This window comes from Anastrepha obliqua, chromosome 1 (assembly GCF_027943255.1).
Source record: "Anastrepha obliqua isolate idAnaObli1 chromosome 1, idAnaObli1_1.0, whole genome shotgun sequence".
Taxonomy (NCBI): Eukaryota; Metazoa; Arthropoda; class Insecta; order Diptera; family Tephritidae; genus Anastrepha; species Anastrepha obliqua.
The window spans coordinates 163,222,722-163,242,268 of NC_072892.1; the positions used below are offsets into that span (position 1 = coordinate 163,222,722).

General features: G+C 36.8%; 1 protein-coding gene and 1 long non-coding RNA gene across 5 annotated transcripts in view; both read right to left on the reverse strand.

Annotated features, from left to right (window-relative positions):
- Nucleotides 1-4,597: 4,597 nt before the first annotated feature.
- On the reverse strand, nucleotides 4,598-7,712 carry LOC129239532 (uncharacterized). Its single transcript, XR_008581857.1, has 2 exons — nucleotides 6,941-7,712; nucleotides 4,598-6,525 (listed from the first exon to the last, which is right to left on the reverse strand). It is a non-coding gene; the product is annotated as an uncharacterized LOC129239532 (long non-coding RNA).
- Nucleotides 7,713-9,702: 1,990 nt separating this feature from the next.
- Nucleotides 9,703-19,547, reverse strand: part of LOC129239538 (uridine phosphorylase 1-like) — a 105,015-nt gene continuing 95,170 nt past the window's right edge. For 3 of the 4 annotated variants that reach the window (XM_054875116.1, XM_054875106.1, XM_054875094.1), the window contains 4 exons: nucleotides 13,550-13,897; nucleotides 13,336-13,474; nucleotides 12,351-12,544; nucleotides 9,703-10,469 (listed from right to left, as the gene is read on the reverse strand). In XM_054875116.1, the coding sequence (XP_054731091.1) occupies nucleotides 10,293-10,469; nucleotides 12,351-12,544; nucleotides 13,336-13,474; nucleotides 13,550-13,897 (858 nt within the window). In that variant the 3' untranslated portion in view covers nucleotides 9,703-10,292. The remainder of the gene's footprint in view (nucleotides 10,470-12,350; nucleotides 12,545-13,335; nucleotides 13,475-13,549; nucleotides 13,898-19,547) is intronic. The other variant, XR_008581858.1, reaches the window with a different exon arrangement.

Consider the following 19,547-nt stretch of genomic DNA (forward strand, 5'->3'; position numbering starts at 1 on the left):
AAAATCAGTTGTTGTTCCGAAAACCATTGATGCTGTGCGCGAACTGATATTGCAAGATCGTCATGTGACCTATCGTGAGATTGAGACAATCTTAGGTATTAGTGGGACCAGCATACATTCAATATTGCATAAACATTTGACTGTCAAAAAAATTTGTTCGCGTTGGATCCCACACAATTTGTCAATCGCTCAAAAAAAGGCTCGTGTCGATTGGTCGAAGGAAATGCTCAAAAAATACGATCGCGGGGCTTCGAAACACGTCTATGACATCGTGACAGGTGATGAATCATGGATTTACGCGTATGAGCTCGAAAGTAAACAGCAGTCGACTGTATGGGTGTTTCAAGATGAGACAAATCCAACAAAAGTTGTTCGCGCACGAAGCACTTCCAAGCAAATGGTCGCCTGTTTTTTCGGAAAAACTGGACATGTCGCAACCATACCACTAGAACAACGCTGAACAGTAAATTCTGAGTGGTACACAACCATTTGTTTGGTAGTTGTCTTCCAAGAAATTAGGAAAATCAATCGCCAAAGACGGATCACTCTTCACCAGGACAATGCGAGCTCTCACACATCGGCTCAAACACTGCATTTTTGAGCACCCAAAACATCGAATTAATGGGTCATCCGCCGTATAGTCCTGACTTGGCACCGAATGACTTCTTTTTATTCCCCTACGTAAAAAACAAACTGAGAGGTCAACGTTTTTCGACACCTGAAGAAGCGGTTGCGGCATTCAGAATGCATGTTTTGGAGGTACCTCATTCAGAGGGGCAAAAGTGCTTCGACAATTGGTTCAAACGCATGCAAAAGTGTATAGATCTTCATGGAGAATATTTTGAAAAACAATAAAGTGATTTTCGATGATTAAAATTTGTTTCTGTTCTCTAATCCCGACATGTAAAAGGCACCCCTCGTACAACCTCGAAATCATAACTGCCAACAGTGACGTGGGTGCCGATGCGCGAGTGTGCCGACTGTTTGTTTGATGACAGGAGGTACTTCGTTTTGTCCTCGTTCGCCACCAGACCCATTCGCCACAGTGCGGTTGTTAAGGCCGTTGATGTCAATATCATACGCCAACAATTGTACGCTTTTATAAAAAACTGCCAGGGCGTTTAGGTTCGGCAGCTCGCATGATTTTTTCCAGCATCAGGTTAAAGAAGTTAAAGTACAGCGCGTCACCTTGTCAACCTCGTTCGGCGTCAACCTCGTTCGGTATCAAACGGCTCGGGTACCCCAATTCTGACGGCGCTGCTGGTATTGAGCAACGTCATCTCTCATAGCCGTATTAGTTTTGCGGGTATACCAAATTAAGATATCGTGGCATATAGGCAACTCCTTTCGGCTCCAAGGTAGCCGTGGAATGCCACTCTTAATGAGATGGCTAAGTCATTTCACCTAAAAGTGATACGAGTACCTGGCCATTGTTACATTGTTACTGTAGGACCGAAGAATTAGCGAGAGTCGACACCAAGGTGGCTGATGAGTACACAGACAATGGCATGACAAACATATAAGCTCGTTTTCCTTGAGGAAATTATAAGAGTAGCGAATGAAAAATGGCGTAATGAAACCACCGCAGAAAAACGCGCAGAATATCTGCTAAGCCAAAGTAAGCACAGTCTTGGCACATTGATTTCAATTATACATAACAGGGCCCTACCTGATAGGCAGACACGCGAAGAGGATTGGCGTGAAGGAACATGACTTCTGCAGAAGCTCTCTAGATGAGGAAGGGGAAAAGTCGATCTTGCACCTCCTGTGCCATTGTCCTGCTCTATCCGGGCGTAGGTTTACTATTCTAGATTCTAGATGAATTGGAAGATCTCAGTTCTGCAAAAATCAGAGGTATTCTAAATTTTCTTTTAAATCACACACTGGCTTTACGAGAGATGGGAACAAGTTCCTCACACGGCATCACAATGGGTTATAAACCTGAGTGTGCCCCACAGGACAACCGCCTCAACCTAACCCAACCTATGTAAAAATCAGCTGTGTATGCCTATGGCATAAATAATCGATGACAGTAAATATCGTTATGGTTAATATTACAGTAAAGCTTAAGGCGTTATGGTTTGGCGTTATAGAATGGTTATTGCAGAACTTAAGGGAGATTTCCTGCTTTTCATTAAAATTATTTAAAATGAAGAAGTCAAAATATTTTTTTCTAAATTGGCATAGTTAATTTATACATTAAAATCATATAGACATTTTTTTTTTTATTTTAATCATTTAAAATAGCGGATGTACACTCAATTCTTCCAGGAAGGTCGCAGCGGTGCTTATCAATCGGAGGGCATTGTAGCATCGGCGTCAGTGACCTGAATACAAAAAATCAAACTTTTTTTGTTTACTCATCATCATCATCATCAGGTAGCGATTACAGCTCAGGGTGAGCTTTAGCTTCATCCACAATCCTCTCCCAATCTTCACGGTTCATAGCAATATATCTCCAGCTCCTAACTCGTAGCTTGGCTTGGCCAAGCCAGGTTAACCTTGGACGTCCTCGGGCTCGGGTCATTAGACAATTCGTTGATAAAAAAGATTTTTAGGCGCGGCTGTCTTCCATGCGCACAGTGTGCCCTAACCATCGAAGCCTTCGGGATTTAATGTATTTCACGACGTCTTCTCCCTGATATAAGTTTAGCAGCTCGTCGTTGTAGCGTATTCGGTATGTTCCATCGTTGCAGCATATGGGGCCAAACACCCTTCGGAGTACTTTTCATTCGAAAACTCTTAAGTTTCTTTCGTCTTTGCTTGTCAATGTCCAATACTCGCAGCCGTAGGACAGCACCGGTAGTATTATTGACTGAATGAGGCGGAGTTTACATTCACGTGTGAGCAGTTTGGACTTCAGCAATTTTGTGTGGGCGTAATATGCTTTGTTTGCTGTCATTATTCTGTCTTGCATTGTGTCGTAACTACTGTTCTCATTTTTTATTAACACTCCCAAATATTTGAAGTGTTGAGCACCTTCAAAAGTTAATGTTCCGATTTGGATGTTTTCAGGACTTCGTCTTTCTTCGCTGCGGGAGACCTTCAGATATTTAGTTTTGCCTTCATTTATTCTAAGGCTTACTGATTTTGCACGAAATTCAATGTTACAGAAGGTTTCAATGAGATATCTTCTGTTTCTTGTCACTATTGCGATATCATCCGCGTACGCGATTGTTATTCCTGAGTGACTAAAAAGGCTTTCAAACTTCACTTCGTTTTTTATCGCATAGTGAAGAAAGAGATTAAATAAAGATGTGGAAAGCGCGTCGCCTTGTTTTACGCCACAGGAGATTTCGAAGGGCTTTGTTTACTAATGTCATAATTTCTATATGAATTAAACAAAAATGGAAAAAATCGCGGAATAAAATGCTTAAAAAACAAAAACTAATTTTGGGGCGAATTTTCCTACTACGGTATTTTTGCTTCGAAAAAATTTTTTTTCGAAAAATTTTCGAAAACTTGTAAATTCACATAGAAAGCAATATCATAAAAAAGATGTGTGCATTTCAGTGCGATCGGTCATAACTTTTCGGGTTATCGTGTACGCCAATTCGAAAAACAGAGTTTTGAGAAAAACGCGTATAAAGTTTGAATACATGAAAATTCAACCTCTCCCAGCGCTCGAACGCAAAGAACAGAGTCGTCACGGTTGACGATTTATAATAAAAGGTGTGTTTTTTACAGGTTAGGTTTTCACGTTGGCACTACTTTTTTCGTAGATGGTCTTTTTGACAGCTGTCACTTGATTTATGCTCAGTTTGGTTTGCCATTTCATAATGAATAGACTTACACCTGAACAACGTTTGCAAATCGTGCAAATTTATTACGAAAATAATGGTTCGGTTCGCGCGGTTCGAAAATAATGGTTTTTGTTCAGCGATGAAGCTCACTTTTGGTTGAATGGGTATGCCAATAAGCAAAATTGTCGCATTTGGAGTGAACATAATCCACAAGCCATTGCTGAGACGCCGTTACATCCTCAAAAAGTCACTGTTTGGTGTGCTCTATGGGCAGAGGGAATCATTGGTCCATATTTCTTTAAAAATGAAGCCGGCCATAATGTTACAGTGTGAAGTCGCTTGTCTACGCAGATAAGCCCGAGACGATTGACGTCTTGGAAGAGAATATTCGGCGCGTTATTGCTGACATACGGCCCCAATTGCTGCAAAAAGTGGTCGAAAATTGGGCCTCTCGGCTGGAATTTATTCGAGCCAGCCGCGGCGGCCACTTGCCCGAAATCATTTTTAAAACATAATGGCAAACCCTTATCTTTATAATAAAGCTAAATTCTTGGCCATAACATTAAATTATATACGTTTTATTTCATCTTGAAAACCTAACCTCTAAAAAAACACCCTTTATAATATAAGAAATACTTAAATTTACGTTCTAAAAATTGTTTGACATATTCTTAAAGGGTTATATTAACATTTTATGAAAAAACAAATTTTACAGGTACCTGTCACTTTAAGCTGTTCTACATTTTTTATATGGAAATTTTGCATACTATACTTCACCTGTGAAATGATGGAAATCACCTGTTACTTGTACTTACAGATTAGTAAAATTTAAGTTAATAAAAAACTTGTTTGATTTGTTTTTGGTGTAGCCAGATATGGAGTTATAGTTTTATTTTTCCTTCTTGATATCAATATAATATTTAGTAGTGTTCTGATATACATTTGTATGTATGTATTTAAGTAAGTATTTTTGCGGCCAGCAAGACCAATTAGAATACGAATATAATAACTTGAATGAGAGAGATTTGGCTTAATAAGATTAGTAACGCTTGAATTCACAATCAAATATTACAACTAACAAATACAATTGATTTTACATACAATGCGTACAAATAGTGAGGATTATGTGATTATTAAAAAGCGATAAGTTCAATTGAAAAACTTAACTCCACATGCAATTCCATTCATTGGTTTTTGTTCTTTTTTTTTGTTTTTTTTTATTAATTTTTTTTTTATTTAATTTTTCTTTGCTTTGCTGGTTGTTGTAACTACTATATAATTCGATTATTGAAGTTTTTGTTGTAAATGTAACTTTTTTAGAACTAAGTGCATCAATTGGTTTTGTTGTTGCTTTGCAAATTTTTACACGCATACAAAAATTCGGCTTAATAGCAGTGCATCTTGAGAATGCCATTTGACAATAAACAATAACCTTTTCCTATTTACTGTTATGTGTATACATATTTTAATAGAATAACGTCGTAAATGCTTTAACCTTAACTTACAAATATATAAACTATTTACTTTACTTCATTTATATGTATATGGGTTTATAAATATGTATATATATATGTTATTGTATATGTAAGTACGATGTATTTGCTAAATATGTATATAATGAGGCACACACATACATATCTATTGAACATATACATACAGCCAGCTAGATGTGGGTATGTAATGCATGTTGAATGGCAACTACCCTGCAAGAAAACTGAAGCTTGTGAAACAGATTTTTAGCTCAGCACTGCCGACCGAGATGTGCAGAATGCAGAGGTGCGGCCAACATAAGGGGTTAGGTGTAGTCAGAATTAAAAAACAAGTGGATATTTTTTTTGCATTTTCTTAAAGTAAAATTAAAAATAAAGTAAAGTAAAATTAAAAATATTGTGTGAAAATTTGAAGTGAATCCAACAAATACTTTTCGAGTTATTCTACAATTAACAAAGGGCGCTCGGGCACTCCGGATATTTTGGAAGCTGCTATGACGGCTGAGGAACTATTATATGGCCCAAGAATAGATGACACAGTGTAAGTAATTAAAAACTTCGTATAATTCTACGTAAATCGGCAGCAAAACTTTAAACGCGTTTTTCTCAAAACTATGTTTTTTGAACTGGTGATCACTGTAACTTAAAAGCCGCTTGGTAGATTTCAATAAAATGTATGCTGCTTTTGAAAACCATAAAAAAACTCGTGCCTTGTTTTTCAAAAATTTTGATTTTTTTTGACCCGGCGTTCGTTGCTACTGGGTAAAAATAGCACAGAGATAATAAAACGACTTCTAACTTTTTTTCTACAAAATAGCGTGACCTGCCGCTCAAGTACCTTTCTTTGCGTTTGTAATGCTATGTTTTTATTTTTGTAAAATAAAGCGTTTGACTAGCAAAAAAATTATTGAAATTCAACATTTTTTCGTGCCTCTGACTACCCCTAACCCCATAAGACCATTAATCGGCTCTTAGCGATTTAGAAGGAATTTGCTGATTTGCTGACGTAAAACAGGTTGGGACAGCGGTTTGCTACGAAAAAACTGAGGTTTGATATACAAAAAAACAGCCTCAGCTGATATCAATAGAACAGCTGATTAATTCGCCTCGGGCACTTTGTCAAAAATATGTGCTTTGTTGTTGCTAATTCGTCGTTTGTTGAAGTGGAAATTCTTATTTGAGGAGAAAGTAATAGTTATCCGGTCATATAAAATAAAAAAAATTAATATTATTTCAGGTAAAATAATCTAAGTAGAAAAATGCTCAAAGAATGGGTACTTTTATTCAAGTACCTAAATTGGTAGAAACCGAGTGGCCTCTAATGTCTTTGAATGTAATGAAAAATTGATACTATATATTTCGCTTTATCGTATCTTATCGCTCGGAATGACAGACGTCGCAATCCTTGCGACATGCGTCCGGAACGGTAAAACGGCTTGGGCGGCTATATGCCGACACTCGTCCCCAAAGGGTTAAGCCGACTGCAAATGGCAAATGGAAAAAACTTTTTGTACTATTTGATATTCATGCATGGAGATTCGAGTCCACGCACTCCGAATGGTAGTCACGCACCAACCCATTCGGCTACGGCGGCCGCCTTATAATACAAATTTACTTCGAATAAATTAACGACACTCTGGAAAGGCTTTTTTTACGTTCCTTTATTATTAACTTCCTTCATTCAACCAATTCGCTTGGAAAATAAACATTTTAACAACTGAGTCCAAGCAGCGAAAATCAAATACATGTAACGTTTTGTTTGTGTACTACTGCTAGCACCTTGAATACATTCACCTTGCCTCCGGCTATGTTACTTCTGAACAACGATTGACTGGCCGAGTGTGTGAAAATATATTAAATGAGTGGACAGAACTCTAATGGCTATTCTCCGATGAGGATGGCAGTCAAACTTATTCCCGCAATTTCGCTTCTGACGCCCAAACCTTGTAATCTCTCATTCTTGCTACCAACCCACGGTGTACAGAATACTAAAAGTGGCGTCTTCCAAAAACCACTACTTTATTTTTCATGATTTTGATAACCGACTGACTGGCGTCACGAGTTATAATAATACAAAGCAAATAAACAAAGGGAAGAAAAATTGTTTCTAAGCATTCAGTGAATGGCTAACTCGGAATGTGTCCAACATGCAGATCCGAAATGGATGAACTCTGTGGAAATGGGTAGGTTACTATTTAAGATACTGATTTTTTTTCCTTGTTCACTCCGCTCCAGAGCATAGAGCCTCGACAAGACTCAGCCTTGCGTTGGTTTCGTTAATCTATAAGATTTCTGACAGGGTAAGTGCTTAGCCTGTCGCTACCAGTCCTAAATAGTGGAAATGCCCACCTTGCTTAAGAACAACGACTTCTTACTGTTTAGAGCGCCATTTGTGTTTCACATTTTTCTGCCAGACGTATCACACAGATGGTTGAGGAAACAAGAAAAGTAAGTAAACTTAAGAAAAGTGCGAGGACCGTGCTTATCATGCTTCTTTCTGAAAACGGAACTAAATGAGGAACTAGCTCTGGAAGCGAAGTTGATATGGGAACACTTAACCTCGCACAAAACTGCCAAAAATAAGCGAAGGACTTGGAATACGAAAAGTACAAACTTTATTTTACCACTCTCTAGAAAGGACTGCAAAATATTTGTTGGAGTACTGACGGGACAATGTCTCACCGCACATCGATAAGTGCAGAGCAACGAGTTGCCTCAGCATACCGCACTGTATCCTGCGCTGCAGTCATTGTGATCACCGGGGAGATAGTCCTCGACTTCATGGCCCGGGAACGAATGGATGCGTGGGACTCCAAGCCGGTAAAGCCGGTGGGACACTGAACCAAGTGGAAGATGGACGGCAATACCGGCTCATACCATCAATAGGTAAATGGGTCCAAGTGGAACTTCGTGGAAGTGAATTACTTCTTAAAAAAGCCTTACAGACATAGACACAAGACAACGAGCCTATAGCAAGAAAGCAGTGGACCCCGACGTGGGTGAATAGAACTGATCCTATATGGTCGCCTTTCTGGGACCTTCCAAAGTAATGCAGAAAGTAGTAGTAGTTCCGGGAAGCGTGTCTCTCCAGAAGGACAGGAGTTTTAAGAGCCACACCACTGAACGCAGTAGATGATGGCTGCTGTCAGTGCGAAGCCATTTTGAGCCCTACCTCACCGCCACAGAAAAAAGACGTCTTTCGTGACCGGAGTTTCGAATCTGCGTAGTTCCGAATGGTAGTCACCAATTCGGCTACGGCGGTGTAGATATAAAACTAAAAATGTAAAACTGAAAATTTATTTACGCTCCCAAATAATCGAACCTTGTTGAATAAAACGGGAAAGCTCCACCCTAAGTTACAGTTTTGCTTCCGCCAGGCAGTGTTATTTGATCTAAAAATGTGGAAGGAAGTTGTTCTTCTAACAAAACTCGAAAATAAATATATATATATATATATGTGGGATTGACAGACGAACGAAGGACTACCAGTAGTAGACATAACTTTTAGATTAACGAACTTAATTGTAATGAGCATCACTGACCGAATGAAAAGGGCTCCGAACTAAAACGTTAGAAAAACGGAGATTCTTTTCAAATAGAAGCACAAGACAGGTCGGACGCGTTTGTAATATTAAATTAAATAAAGATTGTAAAAGCAAACTTGATTTTTATTTGAACGGAAAACGAATCCCACATATACATATGAATTGGCGCGTACACCCTTTTTGCGTGTTTGGCCGAGCTCCTCCTCCTATTTGTGGCGTGCGTCTTGATGTTGTTCCACAAATGGAGGGATCTACAGTTTCAAGCCGACTCCGAACGGCAGATATTTTTATGAAGAGCTTTTTCATGGCAGAAATACACTCGGAGGTTTGCGAGGGCGACTGTTATTAGAAAAAACTTTTTCTTAATTTTGGTGTTTCACCGGGATTCGAACCTACGATCTCTCTGAATTCCGAATGGTAGTGGCGCACCAAGCCATTCGGCTACGACGGCCGACAGAAAGCCGAAAAGAAAATTGCACTACACTAAACATTTATTTTTCATGTTAGATTCTAATTGCTTTGTTTTCGTGTTGAAACTTTTTCAAAGTTTTGTTAGCGGTGCGACCCAAGGTTTCAGTTTCTTATCTTTATACGTTTCTTTGATTTCTTGTCGATATAAATTGTGAAAACATAATCAAATCGGAACTATCGAAACAGATATGCGGAAGCTACCACATCTCGGCTTCTAAATTCAATAAAAATTAGTTACTAAAAAGTAATACAACATTTGATGCTTCCAAAAACATCACTAACATCCTCAGAACCCGTCTGGGCAACAAATGTACCAGAAGCGCAACAGTTCAGTGCTAGTAGATTTCCCTGCAGGGTATTGCCTTAACTGTTAGGCGCGCACGTTTACCTTAACAAATTTGAGCGATATGTATGGATATGCCTCGCGAACAGCCAGCCAACTAAAATAATGCATTTTTTCGTTGATGTGTCACATTTGTTTATTTGTTGTTGCTTGGCACCAAAACAAAAACCTAATTAAATAATTTAAAATTTCGTAACTTAAAAAATAGTCTTAATTTGAATTAACATACATTTTTCGCTTTGCATTGCGCTTTTAGATACTCGTAATTCTCCATATTAAATTTTTCAGCAAAGTGATTTTTCCACAATAACTGGTTGCAGTTTCTCAAAAGTCAAAAGTTATTTTACAGACGAGTTTTGTTTTTGTTTTTCTGAGCATTAACTAACAATTAGTTTTTGGTCTTTTAACGCTTTTGGAATGTTTTGTATGGAGTGGCATTAACGATTAGTTTAGTTTCCTTTTCACGTTAACGTAATCATAGATGTATGTGTGTATGTATGTATGCAAATATTTATAATTGTTAGTATTTGTTTAAACGTAGATGTAGGTATGCATTTTTGTATGCACCTATGCGTTTGTCGCCTGTACGAGTAGTCCTGTGACTGGCAAGTAAACTGGCAGCGAGTGATCTTCGTCTATGCGTATGTATGTATGTATGCATGTATGTATGTAGTGATGTATTAAAAGGGGTGCGATTAACTTATTCGTGCGCCTGTGATTCCTGCTGTACCAACTTGAAGCGCCTGGGTGATTTAATTGAGCCTCGGCAGAGCGATTTCAGCTGACCCTTTTGTGCTAGCACTTTACAGATGTAGCGCGAAATGAGTGTTTGCGGTCGGTTTTGCCATTCGTGCATCACCTCTTTGGGTGCGTTGACCTAGAAAAAAAAAAATTGATTTGTGATTAATAATTTTGCTTATTAGCAGTAAGTAGAAAGTAATGATAGAAGAAATTTTAAAATTAATATTATATTAAAACATTTTAATCGAAAAATGTCACTTTTACGAGGGGAGTTCAATAAGGGCTCGTGTTAGAAATGAAGACACCATTTCAATTTTTTACGTGATAATGTCTTATAATTCGATGTAGCCGAATCAAAGAACCTGTATCAAATTTTGTGTGGAAAACGAATATAAGTGCGGGGATGCATTCCGAATGTTGACTGTGTCATACGGTCATACGGAGAAGCTACTTTGGAACAAAGCAACGTTTATCGGTGGTACAAAATGTTCTCAGAAGGCCGGGAAAATGTAATCGACGAAAAGGGTCGCCGAAAGACGGACGCCGGACGCCCGAGCACTTCAACAAGAGACGAAAAAATTGATGAAGTGAAGAAAATGGTATTGGCCAATCGTCGAATCACCGTTAGAGAAGTTGCTGAGGGCCTGGACATGTCGATTGGCTCGTGCCATTTGATTTTTTTAATGATGTGGGCATGAGACGGGCGCGAAGCAATCCGCCAGAAACGCCCGGATTTGTGGAAGAACAAAAATTGGCTCTTGCATCACGATAACGCCCCTGCTTGTGCGCGACTTTCTGGCCAAAAACAACGCACTAATGATGCCACAGCCACTGTATTCCCCAGATCTGACCCCCTGTGACTTTTTCTTGTTCCCGAAACATAAGAGGCCCATGAAAGTACGACGCTACGCTACGATTGACGAGATAAATGCCGAAGGAGGAGCTGAACAAGATAAAAAAAGAGGTTGTTTGTAAAGTCGATAGTTTAACGTGACAGCGTCATAAGAAAATACTGATGGAATGGTTGCAATTTTCAAAACAAAATTTTAATTTTATTTGTTTAATAGATATTTTGTATGGATATAGAGAAGGAGGTAAATGGAATCGCAATGGAATAGGTCAAGTTACATTGACACAAACGTGAAAAATTACGAAACACTTATCAAATTCATGAAAGGTATGTTCAATTTCGATTGTGCATCAGACGTTAAAAAGTCATCAACACTAAGAGGGCACCATCTTCGATTTGACTTTTTCAAGACACATTACAATCGAAACACTCCCTTTCATTTCCTTCTTTTCCTATCATCGTCCTATTCTCACCAAAGAAATGGTTCATTACCATGCACACAGGAAGAAGGCATATGCAAATACAAAATTCGCGATACTTTTTGAACACACCTAGTATGTATGTATCTACAGTACGATAGGCGTTCTCCTACATTGTTGCTGTTCGGAATACGAGTAGCTAACGACTCGTGTGCGGTTCGCTTCTTCAACAAAAGTGTGCGACAAGAAGCGTATCACTCGCGTGATTGATGAATATAAAATTTTGTGGTGTATTAATTGAAGTTTGGTCTCTTTATCTGAAAAAAGAGAGTAGATAAAGGGCAGAATTCGAGCGAGATGAAGATTTATCTTTTATTTCCTCAGTCAAAAATAATTAAAAAATCCATAAAACTTCAGCTAAACTGGCTTGCAAGAAGGTCTTCTTCTTTCTGGAACTTTACAGAAACTGTTTTTTGACTCTTCTGAACTTCTGGAAATTTTCGAGTTATGGGGTGATAAACTGTTCACTAGACAGGGCTAGTTTACTGGGGCGGCAGCCCTTGGTCGGGAAAAACCCGAGTTATTCCGGTAACGTAGGACCGGCTGCCATGGAAATGCGAGTTATGACGTCTTTATATTTCGTGTGCGAAAAAATGTAGGTACGACTAGCAATGATTGAGCTTGAAATATCATACGACTTTGAGTACCTCCAACTAAGAACATCGAATTAATGCTAATTATATCTCACCTGATCGCCATTCAAACGATTTAGAAGCGCAACACACACCACCGCCGCCTTGATGCCGGCGTGATATGTAAGTGCGGCAAAAATGGTGCTCTCCATTTCGATGTTGACAACACCTTTGCTGCTTAGCATTTCCAAATACTCCATTTTATCGGCTTCGGTGAACTCACAGAATGCGCCATCCAGACGACCTTGACCTTAAAAAAAATTAATTTAATTTAAAAAAAAATTTAATATAATTAAAAAAAAATTTAATTTAATTAAAAAAATTTAATTCAATTAAAAAAAATTTAATTTAATAAAAAAAAAAATAAATAAAAATGAAATATTTTTTTTTTTTTTTAATTAATTGCTAATAAGGGCAATCTAAAATTTTAATTTTTATTTTAATGTTTTTTTTTAAATTAATTGCTAATAATGGCAACCTGAAATTTTAATTTTTTTTAATGTTTTTTGTGTTGGCAATCTAAAATTTTAATTTTTTTTTAGTGTATTTTTTTAATTAATTGCTAATAATGGCAATCTGAAATTAAAATTTTTTAATTAATTATTAATAATGGCAATCTGAAATTTTAATTTTTTTTAATGTTTTTTTTTAATTTTTTAATTAATTATTAATAATGGCAATCTGAAATTAAAATTTTTTTTAAATGTTTTTTTTTAATTTTAATTTTTTAATTAATTGTTGATAATGACAATCTGAAATTTTAGGATTTTTTTAATTTTTAAATTAATTGTTAATAATGGCAAACTGGAATTTAAATTTTTTTAATTTAATTTTCAATTTTAATATTTTATTTAATTGTTAATAATGGCAATCTGAAATTTTATTTATTTTTAATTGTTTTTTTTTTTAATTTTTTAAATTTTAATATTTTAATTAGTTCTTAACAATGACAATCTGGAATTTTAATTTTTGTTTTTTAATTTATTTAATTTTCATTTTTTAATTAATTGTTAAAGATTGGAATCTGAAGTGAAAACTCACCTTCATAGAAGTCATTTGTGCACAGCGTCTTGCCGATAATCGTGTCATATGGATCATCTTCACTGGCAAGTGCCTTCAGTTCACGTGCCAGTTTTCTATCCAATTTGGCAGGTCGTAATACGGTTTTACCCAAGATCGTCTAACGGTAAAAATTTATTTGTAATTTTTTATATTTTTTAAATAAATTTAAGTAAAATTATTTCATCTCACTTACAAATTCATGCGCATTCCGCATATGGCTGTCGAGCGCTTCTTCGGTGATGATAACAGTGCCCCCCTCAACTCCGATACCACCACAAGTGCCAATGCGTATAAATATGGGATCTTGACACTTGGCATGGTACATGAGTTTGATTAGTTCATGCAACAATATGCTGACAGAGGGTGTTCCCATGCCGTGACTAACGCAAAGCACCGGACCTACTTTGTACATTGAGTATCGATATGAATAGGCGCTGATATCTTCCAGTTTTGTACCGGCGGGCAATTTGTAACCTATTTCCGACATTATGAAATGTGCAAAGTTTTCCATGCGCGTTGGTGTTCCGCCCATGCAAACGAACTACAAAGTAAAAAAAATACCAGTCTAACGGTTAGACGCGATAGAAGTGAAACCTTCCGTAAAACAAACTGAGAGAGAATGAGACGAAAACAGCATTAGGGGCGGGATAATTATAGGTTCATTATAATATTGATATAAAGTTCATGTTTTATTTTCTTCATTTTATTATTATTCATCCTCAATGTTTTCAATTTCAACAAATGATACGAGTGGCTTATGATAGCTAAAATATGATACAAATGCTTTGGTTTCGATGTTGTCAACATATCTTTGAAATACCGCGTCAATTGTTGTTTTTGATCGTGTTGTCGATTCAGTGCGATTGTTACACATTTTTAAATTGAATGTTGTATTGAGAAAGTCAATTGAAGGAACCGCTGTGTCCAATGCAAAATTTACGTTGAAATCACCTCTTAAAATCATTGGAACTTTATCGTATCCGCGATACTTCTGGTGTATACTTTATTAAATTTTCGTGAATGAATTCCGTGATGCTATTTATTGATTTTGGTTCTCCGTCACCTTTGGAAAATGTGTAAACAGTAAGCAAACTTTATTCAAATATTTTTCCTCATTTTTGCATCAGTAAAATTAAACAAACGCCGTAGCCGAATGGGTTGGTGCGTGACTACTATTCAGAATTCACAGAGAGAACGTCAGTTCGAATCTCGGTGAAAACACCAAAATTAAGAAAAACATTTTTCTAATAGCGCTCACCCCTCAGCAGGCAATGGCAAAACACCGAGTGTATTTCTGCCATGAAAAAAAGCTCCTCATAAACATATCATAAAAAAAAAAAATAACTGTATAAAAAAATTTTTTTTCTTGTGATTCGAACCAAGGATTTTGGATCGGAAGCTCACATTGCTAGTCGCTCGGCTACCGCGCCATGCTGTCGGCGCTGGCCTAAAAGTTATTTAGTTCGTCGCTACGTTTATATCAACATATAATATAACGCTTCGTAGCCAAGAGGGTCGCTATTTCCGTTTCACTTTTTCTCAAATCACTCCCAACGATTCTAAAGAAGTTTTCACTTCAATAAATTTTTTATGTTATTAAATACATTTTTTATGTTTTTTCATATTAAGGGGAAATTTATAAATCTTAAAGAAAAGAAATTAAATGTTGCAAGTTGCGAGGTTCTGAGAGATTTTGCAAATAATTTTTATGCATATAAAATTAAAGCGTAGGTGTAAGGTTTTGAATTAAATGACAGTTTTAAATTCACTTGGTTATTGGCAGATAACCAATACTTAAACAAGCATTTTTGCATATTTCGTTTGTTTGTCCAGCACAATTTTTGCAACGGCTGTATTCATGAAACTTCCCTTAAAAGGGTAAAAAAACCCTTCAGGGCATAAATTAGACTATATTCCCCGATATTGCCGAGTTCTTGAAACATTATATTCATGATCCGAATTTCCGTTCCAAACTGAAGAGATACAAGGTTATTTTCCCCTTTAGGGAAGAGTGGATCACTAGCCGAAAATGGCTACATGGTGACTCGCTAAAATGGTATACAGATGGATCCAAAACACTCTAGCAGGTAGGAGCAGGAATAGTAGGACCTACAGCACACAAATCTTTAGCACTGAGTGCAGATATCACAATTTTCCATGCGAAGATTTTCAATAATGGAAACATTGGAAATAATGGAACCAGAATGCAACACACGTCTCAAAGGACCTGACAGAAAAAGTATTTCAGGAAATTCGCTTTGAGCGCTGTAAGATTAGAGGATAGTTGCATATGAAAGATCATCACAAGACCTTACATATAAAGGGTGGTTAAATTTCAAAGGCCGATGTTGAATGTGAACCACACCTAAACGTCAACGACACCGTTGGACTTCTTTCTTTGGGGTTACTTGAAAGAAAAGGTGTAAGCCAGCAACAATTCAAGAGCTAAAGGATGAGATAATTCGGCACATTTACGGCATAGAATCTCAATTATGCCTCAGCGTCATCGAAAAGTTGGACCATCGTACGGAGGCCATTTGGCCGATATTTTGCTTCATACGTAATTGAGCCATACTAATATTATCATAATAAAGAGAAATGACAATAATTTCCTAAAAAAATTGTATTTTATTCAAAATCAACACCGGCCTTTGAAACTTAACCACCCTTTATAAAAGTGTTCAATAGTATTTTGTCTGCAAGTTCAATGTGTTTTTAGTCAGCACTAAATTAATGCATTCTTTTTACAAAAATTGCATAACAAAAATTGGAAATATTTCTTCACTGTGTAAGCGTATTGCTTTTACTTGAGTGCAACCTGTAACTGCTAAAGATGCGTGCTTGAGTTTATGCAGAGATTTTTAATAAAATGAAGCATACATTTAGGCGGCATTTTAAATTTGTTGTATGGGGCTGCTTGCACAACTACCAGCCATCAAAACCGGTTACTCCAATTCAGCGATTGTTTTTGTTATTTTCGTTTCTAACAAATTTGCTATTTATATATTTGTTAAGATACAATTTTTAATTATTTCTTTTTAAATTAATTATTTGATTAAATATCTCCAAAAAGTATTTGCGGTCTTGCTCTGGCCACAAATATACGAACATAACCGCCAACCAATACAAACTAAGCATTTGTTTGTTGATTTGTTCTCTCTCGACGGTCGGATCTACGTTACCGGAACGAACCGGATTTATATCCGGCCAAAGATTATCACTGCAGCAGCACTCCCCGTACATGCATGGGGAATGTTTGCTGCTTCAACAACAACAACAACAAGTGGCTAGGCATATTTGTTGGAATTGTGAAAGTGGTCAAGTTGAAGGTGAGGTATAAAGAACCTCAAAATAAACTGAGCGAATTTTAATTAAAATTTGTGTATAAATACTTCTTATCATGCAAGTTTGTGTGTATGTATGCATGTATGTATGTATGTATGTACAAAGTTTAAGGAAAGAAAATTGCGCACTTCTAGAAAAAAATGTATTGCTGAATGAAATTTCAAATCTGAGCTGATTATGAATAGATTATCAAATAACGGACCTTGGCATACATACTTACATACATATGTATGTATGTACATATGTACGCTCCTATGTTTGCAATTGAAAAGCTTTCATAAAGCAATCAAATTATGTTTAGTGAGTAGGTAGATTTGACTGCCTTTGACCTTTATAATAAAATTATATTGGCGCGAGTGCCGATAATTTTAATTAGTTAACAAATTTTGCTACGGCTATGTTTAAAATATATTTTATTCATTTATACGTGAATAATAAGTTATGTGCTGCTAAAATACTTCTATTTTGTAAATTAACGAATTTCATTGAATGATTTCTATTAAAGGCGTTACATTAATGCGCATTAGTGTACGAGTAATGTTTGGCAAAAGAATTATCTATGATTTTTTATATGCAAATGGCTGTTATGCCATCAATAAACATAATATATGAGTAATATAAGTGTATTTTTTAAGGGGTTAGGAGTAGTCAGAATTTTCAAAAAATTGGATTTTTTGTGAATTTTCTTAAATTATAATATCTCAAAAATATTATGTGAAAATTTGAAGTGAATCCAACAAATACTTTTCGAGTTATTCAACAATTAACAGAGGGTGCTCGGGCGCTCCGGATATTTCAGAAGCTGCTATGACGGCTGAAGCACTATTATATGGCCCAAGAATAGATGACACAGTGTAAGTGATTAAATAATTCGTATAACTCTACATAAATCGATAGCAAAACTTTAAATGCGTTTTTCTCAAAACTACGTTTTTTGAACTGGTGATCACTGTAACTTAAAAACCGCTTGGTAGATTGCAATAAAATGTATACTGCTTTTGAAAAACATAAAAAACTCGAGTTTGATCGAAGAATTTTTTTTTTTTTCGTTCAAAAATTTCGATTTTTTCTAAACACTTAATTGTCGGTTTTTTTCGAAAATCTGAAAAATATTTCCTAAGGCCGCCGTATTGTTAATTTTGAAAACACAGCTTCGATCAGGATCAAGATTATCTATTAATAAAACTAATTTTTTTTGTCCGATTAATTTTAGATGAATCTCCGAGGACTTGTTATAATCACCGCAAGGGACTTCTGGAGAAACGGGCTTTGCACACACAGCGAATTTTTTTTTTTTGAAATTTCGCTAAAGTCAAGTTGAAACTTGATGTATTAAAGCTATGTTTTTATTTTAGTAAAATAAAGTAATTGACGAGAAAAAAAATTCATTTTTTCGGGCCTCTGACTAGAATAGATTTGGTAGTTTTTGTTGTTGTTGTATCAGCATAAACATTCCCCATGCATGCACAGGGAATGGTGCTGTAGAGGCAAGATAAACTATAAATTCGGGTAATTCCTATAACGTAGAACCGACTGTCTTGGAAATGGAATAAGTTTGGTCAGATAGATTTTTATAATATTGTGGTATCAATTTGAAAGGACGGAATGTTATCCACAATTATATGCCACAATTGATTTACATTTGCCCCTGAGGTGGTATTTCACCACTTACAGCTTCTCAATCAAATAAAGCCGACTAATTTCTCATAATTTTTTCCTTGACAGAAGTGGGGAGAGCAGTAACTCTCCGATATTGAGAAACTACTGACACCATAGACATCTCCGATTAACGAATAATCTGCTACAACAACACCATGAACGACTAATCTATAGTTAACTGCTACAACAACAACAACAACCCATATTTTATCCCTAGAAAATTACAAACGAAAAAGCTCTTCGCTAGAGCGGCATTCGTTAAAAGGGCGAGGAACAGTATTTTTCAGTGTCCCCTTAGCTCAACCGTTAATTATGTGTGGGTACGTAAAGGGGTTTCCAATAAGAGGTGTTATTTTGATTCCGTAAAAGATCAATGCTTACTTTGCTTGTGTGGCATGTAGCGCCGTCTTGGTGAAAACAAACGTTGTCCAGATCAATACCATCCAATATATATATATATATATACATATATAATTGGCGCGGACAGCCTTTTTGGGTGTTTGGCCGAGCTCCTTCTCCTATTTGGGGCGTACGTCTTGATGTTGTTCCGCAAATGGAGGGACCTACAGTTTCAAGCCGACTCCGAACGGCAGATATTTTTATGAGGAGCTTTTTTATGGCAGAAATACACTAGGAGGTTTGCCATTGCCTGCCGAGGGGCGACCGCTTTAGAAATATGTTTTTCTTACAATAATTTTGGTGTTTCACCGAGATTGGAACCTACGTTCTCTCAGTGAATTCCGAATGGTAGTCACGCACCAACGCATTCGGCTACGGCGACCGCCATCCAATACCGGCCACAAAAAACGTAAATCATCTCTCGATAGCGAAATCCATTCACCGTAACTGTTCCTCCAGCTTCATTTTCGAAAAAGTATGGTCCAATGACTACGCCGGACCATAAACCACACCAAACAGTCACACGTTGAGAATAAAGAGGCTTTTCAACAATAACTCTTGGATTTTCTGAGTCCCAGATCCGACAATTTTGCTTGTTGACGAAGCCACCAAGGTGAGAATGGGTCTCATCACTCAAGATGATTTTTCGATGGAATTCCGGATCATTTTCATGCATTTCAACGACCCGATCAGCAAAGGCACGACGTTTTTGATGATCGGCTTGCTTGAGTTCTTGTGTTAACTGGACTTTATAACCCTTAAGACCCAAATCTTTATGCAAAATACGG